A 25,575-nucleotide genomic window follows, 5' to 3' on the forward strand; every position below is an offset into this window, starting at 1 on the left:
TTTTTTCCTTTCTCCATTATCTGAGTTACAGTTCTCTGTCTTTTCATTTTTATAGGTTTTTGGTGTGGTATCCTTTTTGCAGACAATAGTGTTGTAGCCTCTCTTATTTCTGGTGCCTGGCCCCCTTGTGGCTGAAGTTAGTATGGGGGCTGGCTGTAGGCTTCCTGATGGGAGGGCCTGGTGTCTGCCCACTGCAGGTGGGGCTGATTCCTCTCCCTCTGATGGGTGGGGCTTTGTCTCTGGGTGAGATTAGAGGTGGCTGTGTGCCTGGGGGGTCTTTAGGCAGCCTATTTACTGATGGGCAGGGCTGTGATCCCACCTGGATTATTGTTTGGCCTGGGGCTTCTCAGTGCTAATAGGTGGGGCCAGATTTTCCCAAAATGGCCACCTCCTGAGAAACTCATGCTGATGAATATTCCCAAGAGCTTTGCCTCCAATTCCTTCCCCCACAACAAGCCCCAGTCACCCCCTCTTTTCCCAGGAGATCCTCCAAGAACTCCAGTTAGGTCCAACCCAGATTCCTATGGAGCCTTTGCTTTGCCCTGGGACCCAGTATACATGAAATTCTGTGTGTGCCTTTCAAGAATGGGGTCTCCTTGCCCCCAGACCTGTGGAGCTCCTGTGCACGAGCCCCACTGGCTTTCAATGCCAGATGCTCTGGGGGCTCTTTCTCCCAGTTCCAGGTCCCCAAGTGTGGGTTATTAATGTGGGGTTCAGAACTCTCACTCCTGTATGTGAGTCTCTGTGATACAATTACTTTCCAGTCTGTGCATCTTCCCACCCAGATGGTATGGGGTTGCTTATATCATGTAATCACCCATCCTATCTCTTGATGTGGCCTTCTCATTGTCTTCTGGAGTAGGATATCTTTTTGAAAGTTTCCAGTCCATTTGGTTGAAGGCTGCTCAGGATTTGGTTGTAATTTTGTTGATTTATGATAGAAGTTGAGCTCTAGTCCTTCTCTTCCACCATCTTAATCCCATCTCCTATAGATAATATTCTGAGCCATGTCCTTGAAGCTGTTTTACAGGTGCTTAAGTCCCCCCCATCACCCCCAGTGGAATAGATCAACCCCTATGTGTATTCCTTGCCTGCATTTTCTCCCACTAACATCAGAATCCATTCGAACTGCCAATCTTTTCCCAGAAATCTCTATTCTTTTCTCTTTACATTTTTCTTGAACACTCTCACCCTCTTTACTTCCAAAAGATGACCTGCCATTCTGTTTCGTCCAGAAAACAGACATTCACAGAAAACTTGTTATCTTCCTGCTCTTTTTTTCTTCTTTTTTTTCTTTTTTTTTTTGGTCTTTTTTTGCTATTTCTTTGGGCAGCTCCTGCGGCACATGGAGGTTCCCAGGCTAGGGGTCAGATCGGAGCTGCAGCCACAGGCCACGCCAGAGCCACAGCAACGCAGGATCCGAGCTGCGCCTGCAACCTACACCACAGCTCATGGCAACGCTGGATCGTTAACCCACTGAGCAAGGGCAGGGACCGAACCCACAACCTCATGGTTTCTAGTCGGATTCGTTAACCACTGCGCCATGACGGGAACTCCTTTTTTTTTTTTTTTGCTCTTTTTTTTTCTAAGCCCACATACTCACATATATACCTATACACATACATGTCTACCCAAATTAAAATCTTTCTTTCCCATCTTGGATAGTCCTTCTGTCCCTAACTCATCCTAACACCTACACTTGGAAGTATGATTTAAGATTAAATGAATTAAGGAACATAAATGATTGGAGACAGTGCAGAGTCAATGTATTTAGCTGTTTTTCTTTCCTTCTTTTTCTCCTATTACATCCATTGGCTTATCAATTATAGTCCATCTTACCAGGTTTTCTGTAATTAGCATGACTATGCTTAACTCTCTCATGTGATGTTTTTCTTTGTGCTCCTGAACTCTCTTTTCTCCCTCAGTACTTTTATGTTCTTCCTTTCCTGGTCATGCTCTTGGAAAGATTTATCTTCATTTCCTTACATTTTATTTAATCTCTAATCCCCTTAACCTTTTTTTCTTCCCCTCCATCATTCCATGTCATATCTCTCAACAAATCAGGTATCAATTTATAATTCCAAAATGCACTGGCATTTATAGTACTCCTCTATCTTAGCTTCTCAGCAGCATTTGAGGCCTCTGGTCCATCCCTCATTTAAATAAAGTTTCTCCTGTTTGGCTTCTGAGATACTCTTCTTATTTTTCACACTATTTTTTGGCAACTTTTCCCCAGTCTCCTCCATTGGCCCCTCTTCCTCTCTGATCTTGTTTGACATCTATATTCTTCAATATATTTTCATAGATAGTTATAACAGAGTATTTATTGGATCTTGTTTAGCCGGAAGGATTCTGCTGCCTGGAGGCCCCGGGGAAAGTGGTGTGTGTTCTCCAGTTGGTGGGAGCAGAGTTGGGATCCTACCATGGAGGGCAGTTAGAGAACCTGCACTATGGATGACACACAGGTGGCAGCAGTGAACAAAAGCTATGCCCAATCTTTTTCCTATCCCTTTTTCCCTTTTCTTCTTCTTCTTCTCCTTCTTCTCCTTCTTTTTCCGAGGCTGCACATGTGGCATATGGAAGTTCCTGGGCTAGGGGTCTAATCGGAGTTGCAGCTGCTAGCCTACATCACAGTTACAGCAACATGGGATCCCAGCCATGTCTGTGACCTACACAACAGCCTGAGGCAATGCCAAATACTTAACCCACTGAGCGAGGCCAGAGATTGAACCTGCATCTTGAAGGATAGTAGTTGGGTTCTTAACCTGCTGAGCCACAACAGGGACTCCTCTCTCATCCCTTTTGACTGCACCCCCCTACATCTTATATATTTGATATAATGTGTTCAATGCAACCTACTGTTGTACATTTTCTTCTTTATTTGAAAGCATCTATTATTAGCTACATTTTCCTCAGGAAGTTGACTGAGCCTGGAATCAAATCAAAGAAAGTTATATGCTAAGTCTTCAAGAAAGTCTCCCAAGAGCTCTGTCACTATGCCTTGCTTATTTCATTCATTCACTCATTGAACAAAAATGTTTGTTAATATGTACACTAGGTCAAGTGTGGCGCTGATGCTTGAGCTACAAGGAGGAATAAAATGTGGTTCCATATTCGAGGAGACTACATTCTTCTGGGGAAATATGCTGCAAAAATCCTCCCAAATGAACAGGATTATCTGCCCTTTGATAAGTATACTCACAATTCTAGACAGTGCTGTAAACACACTGGTTTGTTCTAGAGCTGTGGTTTGGCTCAAAATGTTGATTTTTGTGTTAATAGATTTATAGGACAAGTTATCTATAGCACTATCTTTGAAGCTGCAGTTTCTTCAGTTATGTTCCTGTCCTACAGAATGGTCCCCTTGCTTGGATTTGAAGGTCTTCAGATTTTCCCTCAGGAATACACACACACACACACACACACACACACACACACACACACACACACACTTAGTGCAATGATTGATGGTGTGTATAAATGGTATATATTTATATATATATATATATATACACACACACACACACACACCATATATATACACCATCAATCACTGCACTAAATACTTCACAAGCATTTTGTGACTTGATATAAATCCTAAGGACAGCCTACAATCCTAAGGAGGTTTATTATGCCCATTTTATAAAGAAAGTGAAGTTCAGACAAATTCAAGCAGAGTGACCTACCTATTCCAAATGCTATGCTCTCAACCACTGTGCCTCTCTTTCTTTTGATTCTGGCTACACACACACACACACACACACACACACATAGACACACACACACGCTATGAGTAGTGGATTTTTCGGGACTGTTGTATTTGAAAAAAATGAATGACTCCCTTATAAGACACCAAAATTGTTTGGAATTTCTTGCATTCATTGATTTTTAGAAAGTATGATGACTCGTATAATCTAGCATATATTCTTTGATCAGGTACCTGTAATATGAATGTTATACAATTACATATCATTAGATATTAATGTGTATAAGACTGGAAGAAATTTCACATGTATGTCTTTTTTAATTTTTTAATTAAAGTATAGTTGATTTACAATGCTGTGCAAATTTCTGCTGTACAGCACAGTAACCTAGACATACATGTACATTCTTTTTCTCATACTATCTTACATTATGTTCTATCTCTTGAGATTGGATATAGTTCCCTGCCCTGTAGAGTGGGACCTCATTTATTTTCCATTCTAAATGTAATAGTTTGCATCTACCAACCCCAAACTTCCTGTCCATCCCTCTTCCCCACCCCGCTTGGCAACCGCAAGTTTACTCTCTGTCTGCAAGTCTGTTTCTGTTTTGAAGACAGGTCCATTTGTGCCATATTTTAGATTCCATATATAAGTGCTATCATATAATATTTGTCTGTCTCTTTCTGACTTACTTCATTTAGTATTCTTTATATACAACTTTATTTCAGGAAGAGTTTGAGATGGGTACTAATTTGAGATTATATGTTGACTTTATAACACAGACATTTCCCGTGTGTCATTAAATACACTTTGAAGACATCATTTTAATGGCTGCCTGGTAATCCATTGTTTGGATGTGCCATCATTAAGGGAACCACTTCTCTACAATGGATTTTGTATCATTCCTAAATTTACACAATCATTGTACAATAATAAATTTCCTTGTATTCATATCTTTATAGATGTCTATTATTTTTTCCTTGGTATGAGTTTCTGGAAGTGGAATTATTGAATAAAAGAGTTTGCTCTGTTTGTAAGGTTGCTAAAATATAATTCCAGTTTCTAGATTTTGCCAATTTGTATTTAGGTATTATCATCACTAATCAATTTTTCTTTCCAATGGTGTTGTTCCTTAGGGAAAAGCGACTACACACAATATGGTCTTTAGGATATTTTCCAGAAGGTTGCATTCTTTTATGATGGCTGGAACTACTACTGATGCTGTGGCAACATTAGAGCAAGTGTTTCAATCTCAAGGGTCCCCAGAGACAGTTTCTGAAGAGATACATTATTTTTCATTTGCAAATGGAAGCTGAAGATAGCTGCTTCTCCAAGTCTTGGCCTGATTTGCATCAAAGGGGTACTAGGAGATTCAGAGTAACAGATGTGTTACTTCTTACTGTGGAATTGTAGAGAGCTCACCAAGGAGCTCTGAGGTCTAGATGCAGCTCTGGACTTTATTATTTGTAAAAGGAAAGGTTTGGTCTAGACAATGCTAAAGCCCTTTGCCTCTGGCAATGCGTGGTGTCCTAGGTCATTTTTCCTTTCTCCTCTTCCTGGACACCTATCTCATCTCTTCAGGTATTTTTGTTTTCTGTGTTTGTTTCCTTAGATCATCTTCCTCAGGAAAGGAGACGAGGTGTTACAGAAGATGTTTGTGCTTCGTGAACCCTTGAAGCTGCAGAGTCTGTATGAAACCTTGGAAAAGAGCTTGCCTGAGTCCACTAAGGTGAGGGAGTAAGGGAAGATCTGGGGAGTGAGGACTGAGGTGTGAGGAAGACAGGTTCAGAGCTCAGATCCTTCTTGGGCAGGCGGAGGTACAGTCTACAGTCACATGCCTTCCCCAGGGACGATCTTAACACCCATATCCAGATTTACCACAAAATGCCTCTTTATCTCCCGGTATTCTCCTACCATACACCTTGTGCCATAATCATTGAGCCACTCACAGTTTAGCAGGTACAGTATAAGCTCCAATGCTTTCAAACATGTACTCATGGTTTTCCTCCTACCTGAAATGACTCGACGACCTCTTCTCTTTACTTTGCCAGGGAAAGACTTTACTTAACCTTCAAGACTGCATTTAAGCATTACTTCTTCTGTAAGTCTCCCACCACTTTTAGACAGGTAGTGCATTTCCTTTTGGGGACCCTACCTCACCTTGAGCATAGAGCTGTCAGAACATGTGTCCTATTATGACTTGACTGTGTATCTCTTTGTCCTTCTAGACCCAACTTGAAGGCAGTGGCCATACCACATTCAACTTTAAATTCTCCGTATTTGATACAAATCTGATATATAATAGATAGATGCCATATAAATGGTATAGTATTAAATTTTTATTTTAATTTATGATATTAAATTTAAAAATACAAAAAAGTATGAATTTTTAATAAAGATTAATGTTAGGGAAGCCCATTCCTACTGATTCATTATTAACTTGGATTTTTGTGGACCCCTTTGGGTTGTTTTGCAGTTTCTTCCAATGAATTGTTCAACAAGCCATCCCAGAAGGACTAGTTATGTTCTGCCAAACCCTTCTAATTCCTGGCTTTATTTCCCATTCCACAGCCAGGATCCTATCTCAAAGAAAAACTTCATCCTCTCTTGTTTTGTTCTGTTGCTCTTGTAGGTATACGGTGCCATTTACAACATTAAAAATAAAAATCCATTCAACTTGGAGGTGCTGGTGGATGCTTGGCCAGATTATCAGACAGTCATTACACGGCCTCAGAAAGAGGTGAGAACACTAGCTACTGAAGAGCAGGCTGCTCACCCTCCGGATTTTCTCCGTGTGGGAATTCAGGAGCTGGGGCTGGGGACTAAGGAGAAGAACCTTGATACCCCTGATTCATACAGGTTTTAGAGGGGCTGCTTGGGGGAGAGGGCAGGACAATGAGACAAGGCATGGGAGTAGGTCACATAGCCCATAATCCAAGACTTGTAAATAGCATTAGAATCCCACTGGTCAGTACTTTTCCATCAAGATTCTGATCATAGGCATATTCCTCAACATAGATGCCTGTGGCTGGAAGTGGTTAGGAAGTGTTTTTCTTTCCCTGTGACTAAATAAACACCATCTAGTAATACTTGAGTCAGTGTTGCATTTGAGAAGATCTAAATTTGCCAAATGACTTCTTGTGTGTCCTTGGGAAGATGACTGTTTTTTTTGTTGCTGTTTGGTATGGTTTGGTTTGCGCCTGTGGCATGTGGAAGTTCCAGGACTAGGGGTTGAATCAGACCAGCCACAGCCAGAGCAATGTGGGATCTGTGATCTATACCACGGCTTGTGATAATACCAGATCCTTAACCCACTGAGCGAGACCATGGAACCTGCATCCTCACTGACACTATGTCGGGTTCTTAACCCACTAAGCCACAATGGGAACTCCACTTTCTTAACTATAAAAAGTGAAGTTGACAAAAATGACTGTGTCAAAGATTTACAAAATGATAGATAAATCATATATATTTAATAAGAATGTCCTCTCTATTTTCTAGATTTGGGAAGTCTAGGCAGTCAATTCCTTCCTTCCTAGAGTAAGAATATTTTAATAGCCACCCCTCATCCCCTTATCCATATACTTAGCAATCAGGGAAATTAGAGCATAACATCACCCACAGCAACCCCCCGAGGAGAGTTAGCACCAGGCATGTGGCCGCTCCTCTACTCCAGGAGTTGCCATGAGCTCTAGCATAAAACCTTTTTCTAAAAGTCCCATTTTTTTTTCACATACACCCCAAGAACCAATCACCATGCCAGTCCAGAATGCTGGGTCAATAGTAGCTTAAGCATCACCTCCTCACAGACCCAGAGTCTTGACCCTGACCCTGTTCCTTGTACTTTCCTCCACATCTTAAGTACACTCTCTTTTAGTTCCTTAACACACACTATTTCTGGAGCACTTTCCATCTCAGACAACGGAGCTACTTACCACCTCCCGCCCAGGGTAGCTGACCTCCATGCACCCTCAGAAAGGAACCACCTTTAGTGTGGCAACAATGATTTATTTATTCTATGAGGAATTCCAAGGACATTTTCTGCACCTCTCTCAGAAAAACAGAGCTGTCAAACACACGAGTCTCTGGTACTCCAGACACATGTAACATGTTGTAAATGGTAGTGCTATGTAAATGTGATTGGTATTTGTTACCTCAGGAGATGAAGGATGATCTGGATTATTATACCAACACTTACCACATCTTCACCAAAGCTCCTGAGAAGTTAGAGGAAGTCCTGGCATGCCCCCTGGTTATCAATTGGGAACAAGCCTTCCAGATCCAAGGTAATTGTTCTGAATTAAAGGCAAAGACGCCTTGGTTCATTCATAGCAAATGTGAACGGGGTGAATCAGTGCCTGACTTTCTCCTCTCTCCAGGTTGCCAAGAGAGTGTGGGTGAGGCCATAAGAAAGATTTCAGCTTCAAAATCAGTGCAAGTAGATTACAAGAGAACCATGCTCTTTATGAGTGTAAATGAAAAGAAGCTCAAGAAATCAATTGATGACAAGATAGATTTGATGAAGTTACCTAAAATGTCTAAAGAGGATGAAGATAGAAAGTAAGATTTTACCTTTTGCTTCCTAAGTTCCTGATAGCATCTTTCAGTCTCTATAAGGGCCAGACTTATAAATGTAGGATATGAGACTAAATTATAGGTGCATGTAAAGGGAGGGAGCTATGTTAGCTAATCTTTCCTGAGCATGGGAAGGAATTCCATTAGAAGATATCCTCAGGATTTCCTGTTGTGACTCAGCAGTAATGAACTTAACTAGTAAGTATCCATGAGAACATAAGTTCAATACCTGGCCTTTCTCAGTGGGTTAAGGATCTGGTGTTGCTGTGAGCTGTGGTGTAGGTCACAGATGCAGCTCAGATCCTGAGTTTCTGTGGCTGCAGCTCTGATTCGACCTCTAGCCTAGGAACTTCCTTATGCCCCAGGTGAAGCCCTAAAAAGACAAAAAAAAAAAAAAAAGGAGAGAGATATCTTTTTTTACACATATTAATTCCCTTAGGTTTCATAAGAGTCCTCCTGGAAGAATATTGGACATCATAATGGCATTGAAAAATCTTTACTGAAACTTTTCATTTTTTGCAAAAATACTGCATGCTATACAGGGCATACATGTATACAAAGTAAAAAGTGAAAGTTTGCCCACTGGGATTCCTTACAATCTTCCTGTCCAAGTGTAAATTCTCTTAACATTGCTGTGGATGCTTATACTCTGTAGGTGTGAGTTGCTTTGTTAGTTTTCCTACCAAATATGCACGTACTATACTGCAACTTACTCCTTTCACTCAGCAATGTGTTATATGCATCTTTCATGTAAGCCCATATGGATATCTTTCATTTATTTTGACAGCTGCATAGGTTTCCATAAGAGGGAGATGCAGAATTATGTATGCCTATATTAACACACTTTTGATTTATCTCCAGTTCTTTCTAATAACAAAAATTCTGCAATAAATGTCTGTGTAAATAGATCATTGCACAAGTTGCATAAATATTACTGAAAGCAGGATTCCTGGAATTGAAATGGTTGGGTAAAATAATATGTTTATTAAATTAAAGATACTACAAAATTGGATGGTACATATAACATATTAATATATGATAACAAAACATGTGAAAAAATGTGTGTCCTTCAATAGGGACATGGATAGACTTGTTACAGTACAATCCAAATACTGGAATAATATGAAGTCATCAATAAGAATAGAGAGCTCTGTGTGAATTGATAAAGAAAAAACTCCATAGCTAATATATTGTTAAGTGAAACAACAACAAATAAGATGGACAGAACAGGGTATACTGTATATGCCATCCCAGTATGTACACATCTAAACTTCCATAGAATGCCTCTAGAAGATTATGTAAATGTATTATATTACAGTTGCGTCTAGAGAAGGTAACTGCATAATAGGGTTTCAGATAAAAAGAAATAATTATTTTCCATCAATATCCATTTATGCTTCCTAATTGTATCATTCCTTCAAAAATATGCATTATATTCATGCAACTGATTTAGCCAGGAGAGCCAACAATATTTGAATCCTGCTTTGTCTTAACTATGTTCCCAGGAGGCTTTTTAGAGAAACAAATCTACAGGGACATATGATAAATGAGAAGTAAATATATAATTCTGGAAATATGGGATGAAGTGCTTATTCTAAGGTGATTCTTTCCTATAAGCCCAAATGTGTATTTTGATATCTTGCCACTCTGGGTTTGTACCGTAGGAAAAAGGCAGGTGAGGATGCTTGAGATCTTTGAGGAAGTAGGGCCAGGATCAGTTCAAGGACGCAAAAGAGAGAAAAACAAAAACAAAACACCTCACCCATGTGTAGACAGTTTAGTGCCCAGTGAACCCACTCTCTGGTAAATGTGAAGTGACTTTGAAATTGACAAATTCCTGAAAACTCTTCCATTTTCATGAGAAGTAAAACTTCTTTGAGAACTTTTCTCTTTCTCAGCCCCTCCTACTTACAGAGGATGTTATTCTGTTTTACAGGTGAGAAAATGCCTTCTCAGATAGCTTGCCCAATGAGATAATCAGGACTAAAACCCTAATTGTTACCACCCAAAATCCAAGATGCTTTTTCCCGTAGTGTCACTTCTTAAACTGCCTTTTTGTACTTTCCTAGAAGTATGTGGTGATGAGTTTTGGGACACAGAAAACCATAAGATCAAAATGGCTGTCATCTCCCTTTAATATACATTTTATTGAAATATATGTCGAAAGAAATGTTATCTTGTACATTTAGATATTTTGTGGAGTAGAACTCAAAATCCACATTTTTGAATTGAAGTATAGTTGATTGACAACATCCGGTTAATTTCAGGTGTACAACATATAGAGGCTCAACAATTTTATAAGTTGTACTTACAGTCACCTCAAAATAATAGCCACATTTCCCTATGCTGTTCAATATATCCCTATAGCCTATCCTGTTATTTTTTTATTTTTTTAAAAAAATGTTTTGGCCATGCCTGCAGCATATGGAAATTCCCAAGCTAGGGTTCAAACCCATACCATTGCAGTGACCTGAGCCACAGCAGTGACAATATTGGATCCTTGACCTGCTGTGCCATACAGGAACTTCAGCCTTTCCCTGTTATACACAGCAGTGTGAACTTCTCAGTCCCCTACAAAAATCCACACTTTATACATGGTCTTTGAGGAAAATTCAGCCATATAGAGGGTTGCTCTTGTCTACAATCCTCGCTCTTTTAGGAACGCATTTTCTCTTTTCTTGGGGTATTTGGTTGGGCCTTTTTGAGAGACGCTACACTATATTTTGCTGACTCTCCGCTGTGAAATGTGTCATAGAGGACATAAGGTTTTTTCTCTCTCAACTATCTGGGAACATTTTGAAGCAGGCATATAAAAAGCAGTGTGTGTATGTGTGTGCATGCATTTCCTCCTCAAGGCTGTAGGATCCTTAGGGGAAGGGATGTGTCATATTCATTTTCTGCAATCCTGATTGTTCCTTAAATGTTGGTTAGATAAATGCACATTTTTTTCTTGACAGGAAAGAAAACTTTAGGACTATCTTCTTGGATGCCTCATATGCGGGGCTTGTGAATGAGCACTGGGACTTTGGAAAAAATGAGAGGAGCTTGAAATATGTTGAACGCTGTCTCCAGAATTTTCCAGGATTTGGTGTGTGGGGTCCAGAGGAGTGTCCAGTCTCTTGGGTTGTGATGGAACAGTCCTGTGAGTTGAGAATGGGTTACACTGTTCCCAAATACAGAGGCCAAGGCAACATGTGGCAAATTGCTTACCACTTTATATCATATCTTATTTCAAAAAACATGCCATTTTATTTACATGTGGCAGAAGAGAAAGAAGAAATTCAAAAGCTAATGAGAACTGTTGGGTGTAAGGAGAGTCTTTGTGGCTGGCATCAGTGGATATGCACCCCTAAAAAATATTGTTGATTGGTGCCATTGCCCATTTCAAGCCTTTCTTATCAGTGAAAAAAGAATGCAAAAAACATGGTCATCTATGTTAGCTCACACAAAAAAATCCAATTATCTGGGGTTCATGCGTTATGTAAGTCAACACTTATATAAAAATTTTGCCTTCCTTCTCCTCCATATTGCAGAAAATTAGAAGCTTGCATGTTGGATGTTATACTTTTGTGACTTTTAAAAATTCTGAGTGATAGATATTGCAGTTAAAATTACCCAATGTCAATCATTACCACCAAGATAACCCTTTAGAAGCAATATTTTCTTTTTGGAAGACTTCTTTCTTGAAAGAATCATACTTTTTCATGCTTCTATGTTTGAAAATAAAACAAAAAAAAATCTGTTTTGAAAAAATGTGTCCTCTCGGTACTGTCCTCTTCCTCCTACAGAGTTTTCCAAAGGATCCTTCAGAATACCCCACCATCATTGCCTTTGGTTCTTGGTACCTTCTAGAGTGCTTTGAGGGACTATACTGAATTAAATTATATGGCCATCAGAGAGTTTGGTTTTCTGACTAGCTTTTTAACCCAAGGGCTTTGTAGGTTGAGTTGTGAGGCTTAACTTCATATTTTCAACATGATTTTTATGTGTTTGCTATATTAGTTTCCCGACATTGTTGTAACAAACTATCAGAAACGTAATGACTTAAAGTAACAAACATTTATTATCTTAAATTTCTGAAAGGGGTCTTACAGGATGAAAATCTAAGTGTTGGTGAAGTTGGTCTTTTCTGGAGTCTCTAGAGGAGAATTCATTTTCTTACCTTTTGGGCTTGCAGAAGCTGTCTACATTACTTGGCTTGAGGCTGTGCATCTGCTCTCCCTCCACTTCTATCGTCTTGACACAGCCCTCACTTCTGTATTCAGATCTCCATCTATCTCTCTTTTTACAAGGACATTTGTTACTATCCTCGTGGGACATCTGGTCCGTGCTAAATGGTTTTGCGCCACGCCAAATATCAAAGTCCTTTGGCATGAACCAGATGTCATATGGATGTCTTAGACAGAACCAAATGTCCACTAACCACTGGACATTGAATGAGAATGTCGTAAAAGGAGGAGGTCAACTGGGAAAAGTCACAAAATCTATCTTCTTTTTCTTTTTAATAAAGTAGAGTTGTTTTACAATGTTGTGCCAATTTCTGGTATACAGCTGAATGATCAGCTGTATACCAGAAATACACACACACACACACACACACACACTCTTTTTCTCATATTTTAGCATATTTTCATATATATATATATATATGTATATATATATATATATACTCACACACACATTCTTTTTCTCGTATTTTCTTCCATCATGGTCTATCCCAAGAGGCTGGCTATAGTTCCCTGTGCTATACAGCAGGACCTCATAAAATGTATACTATCAAGTTTCCTCTAAATCCTTAGTTGACTCTTGAAAGATGCATATGTGGGTATTACATCTGAAGACTCAAGTAAATACCAAGAGCTGGAAGACTGAAAGAGCTGTGCAGAGATGCGAATAGCCTCTTAATACTGGAATTCCATCCCTTTGGATGCTGCAACAAAGTGCCATAGACAAAGTGGCTTACAAATAACAGAAATTTATTTCATATGGTTCAGGAGGCTGGAAGTTCAAGACTGGGGTGACAAAATGGTCAAGTTCTAGTGAGGGCCATCTTCCATGTTGCAGATTGTTGACTTATTGTATCTTCACATGGTGGTGAGCAGAGAGAGGAAGCAAGTTGTCTCATGACTGTTATAAAGACTCTAATCCCATTCGTGAGTGCTCCACCCTCATGACCCCATCTCATCTTAATTATCCCCCAAAGACCCCACCTCCTAATACTATCTCATAGTGGTGGATAGGGTTTTAATATATGACTTTGGGGGTAAACAATCATTCTGTCCGGAAGAGAGTTCAGATCTTACCAAAGTAAGGGAGTGGTGAACACTTCAGGCCTTTTCCTTTGAAATCCCTGAAGGACCACAATGAGTTGTGAGATGAACAGCTCAGGTATAATGCTTATGTTTTAGGACCAAGGCCAGAGCAAAATAGACTGACAATGTCTAAAACTGCTTCCACAGAATCGATGTGATCTTCCAGAAATGCAAATGACTTCTGGAACAAACTTCAAACATTCATCAAAGAAAGATGAAAAATTATTGAGTATCCATAATATATCAACCTAAAAATAAGTACCCTAAAAAAATTACTATATGTATCACTTCAAGCTTTGGCTGTCACCATTTTTGAAAATATTTTGGCAGTTACTTATAAAGTTAACTCTACACTTATCATACAATGCAGAAACCCACTCCCAAGTATTTATCTAAGAGAAAAAAAATGTACATTAAGAGATGGAAAATGCTTATAGCAGCCTTATTTCTTCATGGTAGTAAAAAGCTCAGAATAACACCAATGTCCATCAGTTTAAAGTTGTAGTGCTTGTAAACAACTAGTAAAAAAGTTTTTGTATATTTATACATTGTAATACTACTAAGCAATATAAAGGAACAATTACTGCTACATGAACAACAGGTACAAGTCTAAATTGTTTAGACTCAGTCAGTTTCTCTACCTAGATGCCACTGACATTTTGAAGTGGATAATTCTTTGCTATGGGAGCTATCCTTTGCATTGCAGGATTTCAACAATATCTTTGGCTTTTCCCCACTAGATAAAAGTAGCACCTCCTTGTTGTGATGGCACTGTCCTCAGACATTATCAAAAGACCCCTGGCAATAAAACCATCCCTGTTGAGAACCATTGCTGTAGTTCCATAATTATTAACAACCTGGATACAAGACTCAGGCTTATAGTCATAGTCATTCGTCAACTGCCTTACATCTTTTTGTTTATTTACTCATTCCTGGCGTGTGTTTACCATATTTACATTCACATATGAGAAATGTGTCTTGTCTTCTACTGTAAAGCATGTAGTAAACAGTTATTAATATGCTTTTTTCGGAGTTCCTATTGTGGCGCAGCAGAAACAAATCTAAGAACCATGAGGTTGTGGGTTCGATCCCTGGCCTCACTCAGTGGGTTAAGGATCCAGCATTGCTGTGAGCTGTGGTGTAGGTTGCAGATGCAGCTCAGATCCCACGTTGCTGTGGCTCTGGTGTAGGCTGGCAGCTACACCTCCAATTGGAACCCTGGCCTGGGAACCTCCATATGCCACGGGAGTGGCCCTAGAAAAAGGCAAAAAGCCAAAAAAAGAAAAAAAGAAAAGAAAAATTTCAAATCAACAACTTAAGCTACCTCCTAAAAGAATTAGAAAAATAAAAACGAACAAAACCTAAAGTCAACAGAAGGAAGGAAATCATAAAGATCAGAGAGGAAATCAATAAAATAGAGATTCAAAAAAAAAAAATAGAAAATAATCAATAAAACCAAGAGCTGATTTTTTGAAAGGGTAAACAAAATTTATAAACCTCTGGCCAGACTCACAAAGAAGAGGAAAGAAGGAACTCAAATAAAATAAGAACTGAAAAAGAATAAATTTCAATGGATACTGCAGAAATACAAAAAAAACCCATAAAGGAATACTGCCACTTGCTTCTAAGTTGATGAGACTTATGTGTAGGTCAAAGCTTAGAAGTAATTAAGACATCTTTAGGAGTTCCTGTCCTGGTTCAGTGGTTAATGAACCCAACTAGGATCCATGAGGATGCAGGTTCAATCCCTGGACTTGTTCAGCAGGTGATGTATTCGGCGTTGCTGTGAGCTGTGGTGTAGGTCGCAGACGCGGCTAGGATCTGGCATGGCTGTGGCATAGGCTAGCAGCTATAGTTCCTAGTCTACCCCTAGCCTGGGAACCTCCATATGCTGCAGGTGCAGCCCTAAAAAGAAAAAAAAAAGATATCTTTAGATGTTTGAATTGAACAGACCTCAGAAATTATCCAATTTAATTCCCTTAGGTGTTCCCTCTGGTTCTCTACACTTTGATTCCCTCCCTGCAAACACCTCTGCAGCATTCAGATTCAAACTTAAGAATGACTTTGGGGAGTTCCCTTGTGATGCAGGGGGCTAAGAATCCATTGCTGTCACTGCTGCGGCTCTGGTTACAGTTGTGGCATGGGTTTGATCTTTGGCCTGGGCAATTCCACACTCCACAGGTGCAGCCAAAAAAAGAGAATGACTCCAAAAGGGAAGTTTTCTGTGACTTGTCTATCACTAGTACCCCACCTAGACCTGTTTCCCCTGATGCATGTTCTCTTAGCACTCTGTATTTCTCCTTTATATAACTCATCCTAAATGCAATTAAATACTTGTACAATTATTTGTAAAATGTATGCTCCCTCCTCAACAATGGAAAGTAATTTCCATGAAGGCAAAGATCGCTGAAACTTTAGTCCCTAGCTAGGAACTTATCAGTAAATGCCTGTTTAATGAATGAATAATGACTGGATGTAAATAATAAATAAAAAATAAATGAATGAATGAAATTTCATAGAGTAGTTGTAAGGATAGAGTAAAAAATAATATATCCTAACAGGCCCAATATCTGGTGTATATTAGAAGCTTGTAAAATAATATTAGACCCTTTGATATCTCAAACCCTTGAAGGAAAAGCATTAACATTTTATATTCAATGTTTTTATACTTACTGTCATGACATACATAGTTCCCATATTAATAAAGTCTTTTGATAAACACAGTTTAAATGATTTTATGACATGGTTATATGGTATATTATTTGGGGTGCTTTTGGCTTCAAGCAAGAAAAAAAAAAAAAGCCCTGATTTGAAATGACCTGCGTAATAAGGAAATCTGTTATCTCACCAAATTGAGTCCAAATGTGGACCAGGCTTGAGGAAGGTGCCTATCAGCAGCTCAAGGACGTCATCAAGAAACCAGGTTCTTTCTCTTTCTTTCATCACTATTGGTTTCATCCTAAGGTTCGTCCTCCTTATGACTGTGATTTGGCTGTCAGGGACTTATTAACCTGAAAGAGAGACACAGGGAGAAATTCCGACTGACATTACACTTCCTAGGAGATTGTCATGTTCTGATGGCTCAACCAGTGGTTCTTTTTTTTTTTTTTCTTCTTTTCTAAGTCTTGTCGGTCCTGGGAGAGCCCTAAAGCTTCCCTGTCCTAAATTTATATTTAGGAGGGTGGGAGGATGGGAGGGATGTCTGATCCTTTGAGAGGGAGTCCTTGGGGCATCTGTGAGGGGATGGGCTGGGGAACTGCCATCTCCCCAAGGTCAGAAAGAAGGATTGGGTTTAACCCTGCAGCAGGGAAGGATTAGGTTAGACTGAGGAACTGGTACCCTGGACAGTAGAGAACACAGAAGGGCAAATGACCAAAGTGGCTTGTAGATTCTCTCAGCTGCAGCATTAAGAACGGTCAGGAGGGTGTTCCTGTAGGGGCTCAGTGGTTAAGGAATCTGACTATGAACCATGAGGCTGCGGGTTTGATCCCTGGCCTTGCTCAGTGGGTTAAGAATCCAGTGTTGCCCTGAGCTGTGGTGTAGGTCGCAGACGTGGCTCAGATCTGGCGTTGCTGTGGCTGTGGTGTAGGCCAGCAGCTGTAGCTCTGACTAGATCCCTAGCCTGGGAACCTCCCTACGCTGCGGGTGCAGCCCTAAAAAGACAAAAAAAAAAAGAACTGTCAGGATTCTAAACTGTTTGGATTCGGAGCCATTTTTTGACTCAGAGGGCGGGAGTTGTGATTATTGCATAACGCACCACTACTTCTCCAAGCCTGAACCTGGGTCTTAGCCTAGGGGGTGTTTTGATTGCCTGACATGTACTGAGGAGAGTCTGGGCCTAGCTGTGATTTCTTTTCCTTTGTTTCTGGAGGTGGGGAGGAAGAGAGTTGGCATTGTACCTCAGAATGAAGAGGATCGGCTTTAATTAAATCTGAAAAATCCCTCATCGTGAATACAGATGGCCAGCAAACTCACGAAAAAATGCTCAACATCGCTGATTATTAGAGAAATGCAATTTACAACTACCATGAGATACTACCTCACACCAGTCAGAATGGCCATCATTCATAAGTCCACAAATAACAAGTGCTGGAAGGGGTGTGGAGAAAAGGGAACCCTCCTGCACTGTTGGTGGGAGTGAAAACTGATACAGCCACCATGGAGAACAGTTTGGAGATACCTTAGCAATCTATACATAGAACTTCCATATGACACCGCAATCCCACTCTTGGGCATCTATCCGGACAAAACTCTACTTAAAAGAGACACATGCACCCGCATGTTCATTGCAGCACTATTCACAATAGCCAGGACATGGAAACAACCCAAATGTCCATCAACAGAGGATTGGCATAGGAAGATGTGGTATATATACACAATGGAATACTACTCAGCCATAAAAAAAATGACATAATGCCATTTGCAGCAACATGGATGGAACTAGAGACTCTCATCCTGAGTGAAATGAGTCAGAAGGACAAAGACAAATACCATATGATATCACTTAGAACTGGAATCTCATATCCAGCACAAATGAACATCTCCTCAGAAAAGAAAATCATGGACTTGGAGAATAGACTTGTGGCTGCCTGGGGGGAGAGGGAGGGAGTGGGAGGGATCGGGAGCTTGGGGTTATCAGATACAACTTAGAATAGATTTACAAGGAGATCCTGCTGAGTAGCATTGAGAACTATGTCTAGATCCTCATATTGCAACAGAACAAAGGGTGGGAAAAAAAATGTATACATGTAGGGGTAACTTGATCCCCATGCTGTACAGTAGGGAAAAAAATTAAAAAATAAAAATAAAAATAAATAAAATTTCAGATAATAAATGACCCAGAGTGAAAACAAAACAAAAAAAAAACTATAGATCACCAAGTCCAATCTTTCATTTTTCTGATGAGGGATTTTTAGAGAGCTCAGTAAATTTACCTGGTTTTTCAAAGTTCACTGCTCCTTCTTTTAATCCGTTAATTGTCCCAGTGAGGCTTGAATGAATAAGATAGGACTGCCTTGGTAGAGGACCCTGGATCTTTTCTTGTTGTTCTCTGATTCCATAGGCTTTGAATGTAATTGACAGTCTTTCCAAGGACCCTTCAACCAGTGGTTCTTTAAGAATTATGAATATGAATCCTCATCACATTTTATCTTGAATTAATGGTACCCCATTTCATACATAATGTAAGAACTTAACAATAATGTAATTCCATTTGCCCCCTTTTGGTGCATTGTTAAATAATTTACTTCTACATTTGTCGTAACTCTGTAATAAACAGCTTTATATATTTAATTAAAAATAGTCAATTATTTCTTAGAAATTTAAGAAAAAAAATTGTTTAAAACTATTTCATATTTTCAATGGTCTCCCTTTCTAACTGCCATTCCAAAAATGTCATTTAATCTAATTTCTTTTTGGCCCACAGACTTTTTTCTTGTAGGGCAGATCTGCTTTGCTTATTTGAGAGTATTTTGTATTTTACCTCCATGTTAAAAAGATACTTTGTTTAATATGGAATTTTATGTTGAGAATTATTTTTTTTTCAGCATTTAAAAAATATCATTCTATTATCATATGAAGAGCCTACTCTACCTATATTCTACTACAAGTTAATCACTAAAGAGATGTTGCCTATAAGATTAAATTATATATAATGGCCTATCTCTGGGAACCCTGCCTCCCAGGTAATGAGTGTTAAGCTAAAATACCTTTGTTTATCTCACAGGAAACATCCCAACCAGGCCCATCTGTGAATGACTGCAGGAAGGAAGAAATTAACACAGCCCCTCCAGAGGCAGACCAGAACCAGGAAATGACTGGCTTCACTCCCTCCCCTTTTAGAATAAAAGAAGCCTGAGTTCCAACTCAGGCAAGCTGGTTCTTTGCAACACTAGTCCCCCATCTCCTTAGTCTGCCAGCTTTCTAAATAAGGTTACTATTCCTGGCCCCAACAAGTCGTCTCTCAATTCACTGGCTTGTGGTGCTGGGAGTGGTACAAGCTTGTACTCTGTAAGAAATTTTGAAAAGTCAGCCGGGAGTCTTGGCCAACAGCCCCTGTTTGGGAATTTCTGAGTAAGGCCCTAGTGGTGCTGGGATCCCCTATCCTGAGGAGCAGTCCTCCTAAATTCCCCAAAGCAGCATCAGCAGCCTCAATGCTTGGCAGTTAGAGAGAAGAATTGACATCTGGGAGACCTCAGACTCCATATGATAGGGTAAGTTTCTCTGGCATGCACAGCCAGAAACTTTATTTCCTAGCCACTGGGGGCTTTTTCTCCAGAATAAGCCAATTTGTTTTGTACTTAAGTGGGGTATCCTGCTGGAGAGAGGAAAGAGATTTTGGACTTTTACTGGATTTGTGAACCAGTTTGTTTGTTTCTTTGGATGCTAGCAATTGTATGTGTACTGTTTGTGTTTTGTTTGCCTGGAATTTCTGCCTTTTAAAATGAGGAATGTTTCAACTACCCCTAAAGAAATTCCTCTGAGGTACAATTCACATAAGTGATCTGATTACAGCTATGAACTATGACTTATAGAAAGATGCTATTTTGTGGTAACAATGTGTGGCTGCAGTACCTGTTAGGATCTCCACAAAGGGTTTAGACAGGGTTATCTTAGGACCCTGTGCTCCCTTGCTGTGTTAATTATGTCATTTATGGTTTCCTGCGTTGTTAATGTATGTAAAACCCCTAGATAAAACTTGAGAGTTTATTTAGGATTTTCTGTGTCCTTTGGGTTTTTCATTTCATTTTGATTGGTACAGTTTCTTCAGTTACAGACAAACCAATTTTATGATATTTAAAACTTTTACTGATGTCAAATGGACAAAAGGAAAATTAAACAAACATACAAACCAACAAAAACCCTTTCTGTTCTTATCCAAGAATGAAATAGTTCCAGGGAGAAGAGAAAGGTTCCATTTGGTTCCTGAAATTGCCAGAGCCCCATCCTAGAATTCAGGTCATTTGGTTAATACCAAAGCAAAAGGGCATCCTTTTAATGATTAGACATGACCAACTGGTATTAATGATTTAACAGTGGCTTTTTGAATGACTCTATAGCTATTCTGTGAAGGAGTGGAGAAGAATGATCAAATCCTTTACATGTAAGCATTTGTGCTATTACATCAGGGAAAATGAGAAAAGGAGAGAATAAAAGTCAGGATATGCTGCTTCAAACCTTAACTCCTCCTTAACTCTCCCAGCCACTCTTGCCATTATACCAATATAGTCACCCCTTGCACCACCTTCCATTCCTATCCAGCTCTAATTCCTGACACTGGAGCACAGGACTTACCCTCCTTCTAGGGACCAGTTAGAAAATGTTAGACAGTGATACCAGATATGAGTCCCTGTGCCCCAGAAACTAAGACCTGATCCAGTGCCCAATTTGGGTCGAGTCACTGCCAGAGCAGGACAATTTCCGTTTCTGTTATCTCATCAAGGGGGCTAAACAAAAAACACCAGACAGCTGGGTTTCTCAGACTTCTTTCACTGGAAATATTGCCACCCCCCTGATAGGGAGGATCCTCTATACCTGAAGCCCAGTTGGCAGTACCTATAGCTGAACCAAATTGGGGACCCCCCCCCCAATGAGGGAAGCATGCCCTGATTAGAGCACTACTTACTGGTGCATATTGGCAGGGCTTCGAAAGGGGTAAGCAAAGCAAAAGACTTATGAGAAATTCAGAAAAACAAATGAAGACCTCTCTGAATTTTTCAAAAGGATGTATCAGGCTTACAGATATCATATTAATGCAAATCCTGAAAGTATCATAGTGGTAAATTTGACCTTTTGGAGGCAGGAAAAGCACCTCAGATATCAGCAGAAAGTTGCAAAAATAAGAGGGCACAGTTGGGATGAACCCCTCTCAATCGTAAATACTGTTTTTAAAGTGTTAACAGGAGACAACAAGGGAAGAAAAAAAAGACCTGAAATGAAACGTTTTAGTAGCAGCATTAGATTCCCAACTGAGCAACCAGAGAAAGGTAAACTATCCCTGGGGAGGGAACAATGTGCTTACTCTAAGGAGGATGAACACTGGAAAACAGATTGCCCTGGATAGAGCCTCTCATATGGCAGAAAGAGAGGAACACCGATGAATGAAGAGGCCCAGGGGCGCTCTTGAACTTGAGATGCCTAATTCCCCACCAGAGTCCTGGTTAAAATTAACAGTGAGGAAAGAGCTAATTAGTTTTCCTGATAGACTGCACCCCAACATTTTTCAATAAAACAGCTTGATATCAGAGTCCCATCAGAACATGCTTCAAGCCTGCAGATGGTTCTCCAAAGAAACCCCAGGAAAGGTGACAGAGTTCTCCCCCTGCCCCAACCCTCAGGGCTAAGAAAAGGTAAGGCCAGATGTATGGGCTAACGACACCCCAGGGAAGGCCAAAAACACATGGACGATACAAATCCCATTAAAAAGGGTCACCGGGACACCTAACCTAAAACAATATCCTGAGCAAGAGGATTACTTCTTCCCCAGATTGATTTGTCCAAATACCAGCCAGGGCATTCAGAAAAGGAGAGAGAGGGACAAAGAGTGGAATTTCATTTGGATCACAACTCTCTGGAGACTCAGTGTCCAAGGAATTGGTTTGATCCCCGAGGTGCCCTTGGCCACTGTGTGAAGCACACTCGCAATAGTGCCCATCATGGGAAAGATGTCCCTTTACAATGGACTCAAAAATATATAAGGGTCCTAACCTACAAATGACCATACAGTGAATCACTCTGGGTTGTATGATTTGTGCTAAAAATAACCTGTCCCCAGATGAGGACCCAACACAGAAGAATGTGACCCACCAAGGACTGGTAAATGGACTTTGCTCAAATGCCTAAAGGAAGAGGAAATTTCAGATACCTGCTAGTGTTTATCGAAAATTTTCAGGATGGGAGGAAGCATATCCCACCTGGACAAAGTCTCTGAATGGTATTCCTGGGTCTTGGACAAACTGAAAGCTGAGCATGGTAACATCATGGGTCTCTGCCTGTGGAAATTCAAGACCAGCAAGTATTATGTGACCATCACTGGTGCCTCCGGACATAAACTTCATCAAACACTTGATTACAGGCACACCCCAGGCTGCCTGTGCTGTCCTGACCGTTGCTGTCAGTGTTGGTGAATTTGATGTGGGTATCTCCAGCAATGGATGGACCTGTGAGCATGCCCGTCTGGTCCACATTCTGGCTGTGAGACAATGATATGTTGGGGTTAATGAAATGGAGTCCACCGAGCCACCTACAGCCAGAAGAGACATGAGGAAATTGTTAAGGAAGTCAGCACCTACAGGAAGAAAATTGGCTACAAATCTGACACAGCAGTATTGGTACTGATTTCTGGTTGGAAAGGTGATAATGTGCTGCTGCCAAGTGCTCGCATGCCTTGGCTCATAGGAAGGAAAGTCACCCATAAGGATGGCAATGCCAGTGGAACCAAGCTGCCTGAAGCTCTGGATTGCATCCTGCCACCAAGATGTCCAACTGACAAGTCCGTGCATCTGTCCCTCCAGGATGTCTATAGAATTGGGATTGGGACTGTCCCTGTAGGTCGAGTGGAGACTGGTGTTCTAAAACCTGACATGGTGGTCACCTTTGCTCCAGCAATGTTACAACCAAAGAACAGACTGCTGAAATGCATCCTGATGCTTTGAGTAAAGCCCATCCGGGAGACACGTTGGCTTCAACATCAAGAAGGTGTCTGTCAAAGATGTTCATCATGGCAATGTGACTGATGACAGCAAAAATGACCCTCCAAATGAAGCAGCTGACTTCACAGTTCAAGCGATATCTTGAACCACCCAGGCCAAATCAGTGCTGGATATGTCCCCATCCTGGACTCTTACATAGCTCACAGTGACTGCAAGTTTGTTGAGCTGAAGGAGAAGATTGAGTGTCATCCTGGATGAAAGCTGGAAGATGGCCTGAAACTCTTGAAATCTGGTCATGCTGCCATCGTTGCTATGGTTCCTGGCAAGTCCATGTGTGCTGAGAGCGTCTCTGACTATTCTCCTCTGGGTTGTCTTACTGTTTGTGACATAAGGTAGACAGTTGCTGTGGGTGTCATCAAAGCAGTGGACAAGAAGGGTGCTAGAGCTAGCAAGGCCACCAAGTCTGCCCAGTAGGTAAAAGAATATTATCTGCAATACCTGCCACCCCAGTATTAATCTATGGTGGAAGAATGGTCTCAGAATTATTTGAATAAATTGGCCATTTAAGGTTAATAGTAAAAGACTGGTTAATTATAGCAATGCAGGAGCTCCCATCATGGCTCAGTGGTTAATGAATCTGACCAGCATCCATGAGGCTGCAGGTTTGATCCCTGGCCTCATTCAGTGGGAAGGATCTGGCATTGCCGTGAGCTATGGTGTAGGCCACAGATGATGTTTGGATCCTGTGCGGCTGTGGCATAGGCCAGCAGCTACTGCTCTGATTCTACCTCTAGTCTGGAAACCTCCATATGCCATGGGTGTGGCCCTAAAAAGCAAAAATAAAAAATAAAAAATTGTAGCAATACATCATAAAACCTTCATTAGGAAAGGAGAATGTTTTGTGGACCATTTGTTTTGTGCGTGGCAGTTTTAAGTTATTAGTTTTTAAAATCAGTACCCTTTAATTGAAAGTTCTCTTTAAGGAAGTTATCCCCTGATTTGGGTTAAGGCATTGGAACTACATTCATCTTAGAGACCACAATCAATGGAAAAAACAAGAAAATGAATACAAGTTTAACTTGGGATAAGGCCTTTCCAGATGCCCTGGTATGTATCAGTGGCTCCCAGAAGCAGGCTTAAATTAGGCCCCTTTGAATACTGTGTAGTAGGCATTCTAGGTGTCTGCCTGGATAGGAGAATCTATAAATGCTCTAAAAGTACTAGCAGTTAGCAATTATGTTAAAATTTGGGGCACTATACTAACCTCTATTTATAAGCTTGCCTTAAGCAGGTCTGCCTACCCCACTGAAGTAGATAGTAATTTCATTGTAGCTAGAGAAGGGTCAACCTATTTAATTCATTCAAGAATTTGGCATATGTATTGAGAACTAGAACCCCAAACTCTAAGTTCAATTATAAATTAGACGACAAAGTTCTAAGGGGTTTCATCATGTTCAAATAGTTGTAAATAAAAAAGCAAAGAGGATTTTGCTGCTGACTAAAGATTTTAAGGCATATTCATTGCCCCCATTCAGCAGGAAGTAGCCAGAACATTCTTTGTTCCCTTCCTCACAGGACTGTGGAAAGGACATTGACAGTGGGGAATTGTGACAGGGAAGAAACTTTGCATTCTATTACAGGTTAATCACTAAAGAGATGTTGCCTATAAATTTAAATTACACATAATGGCCCATCTGTGGGAACCCTGCCTCCTGGGTAATGAGCATTGAGGAGTTCCCACCGTGGCTCAGCAGTAACAGATCTGACTAGTATCCATGAGGACACAGGTTTTATCTCTGGCCTTGCTCAGTGGGTTAAAGATCCAGTGTGGCTGTGGCTGTGGCTGTGGCATAGGCCAGCAGCTACATCTCCAATTCGACCTCTAGCCTGGGAACTTTCATACGCTTCAGGTGAGGCCCTAAAAAGACAAAACATGTAAAATAAAATAAAATAAAATAATAAAATAAAATAAAATAAAATATAAAATAAAATAAAATAAAATAAAATAAAATAAATAAAAAAATAAAATAAAATAAAATAAAATAATAAAATACCTTTGTTGAGCTCACAGGAAATATCCTGACCAGGCCCACCTGTGAATTACTACAGGAAGGAAGAAATTAACACATCCCCTCCAGAGGCTGACCAGAACCAGGAAATGACTGACTTTACTCTCTACCCTTTAAGTATAAAAGAAGCCTGAATTCTGACTCAGGCAAACGGATCTTTTGGGACATTAGTCTACCATCTCCTTAAACTGCCAGGTTTCTGAATAAAGTCGCTATTCCTTGCCTCAACAAGTTGTTTCTCAATTTATTGGCCTGCTGCATGCCA

General features: G+C 40.3%; 1 protein-coding gene and 1 pseudogene across 1 annotated transcript; both read left to right on the forward strand.

Moving 5' to 3' along the window:
* Window positions 1-5,355: 5,355 nt before the first annotated feature.
* On the forward strand, window positions 5,356-11,645 carry GLYATL2 (glycine-N-acyltransferase like 2). Its single transcript, XM_047774137.1, has 5 exons — window positions 5,356-5,433; window positions 6,337-6,444; window positions 7,864-7,990; window positions 8,084-8,264; window positions 11,237-11,645. The coding sequence occupies exons 1-5, from the start codon at window positions 5,356-5,358 to the stop codon at window positions 11,643-11,645; spliced, it is 903 nt and encodes a 300-aa protein (XP_047630093.1).
* Window positions 11,646-22,482: 10,837 nt separating this feature from the next.
* On the forward strand, window positions 22,483-23,715 carry LOC125124413 (elongation factor 1-alpha 1-like; annotated as a pseudogene).
* Window positions 23,716-25,575: the final 1,860 nt, after the last annotated feature.

This window comes from Phacochoerus africanus, chromosome 4, assembly GCF_016906955.1.
Source record: "Phacochoerus africanus isolate WHEZ1 chromosome 4, ROS_Pafr_v1, whole genome shotgun sequence".
NCBI lineage: Eukaryota > Metazoa > Chordata > Mammalia > Artiodactyla > Suidae > Phacochoerus > Phacochoerus africanus.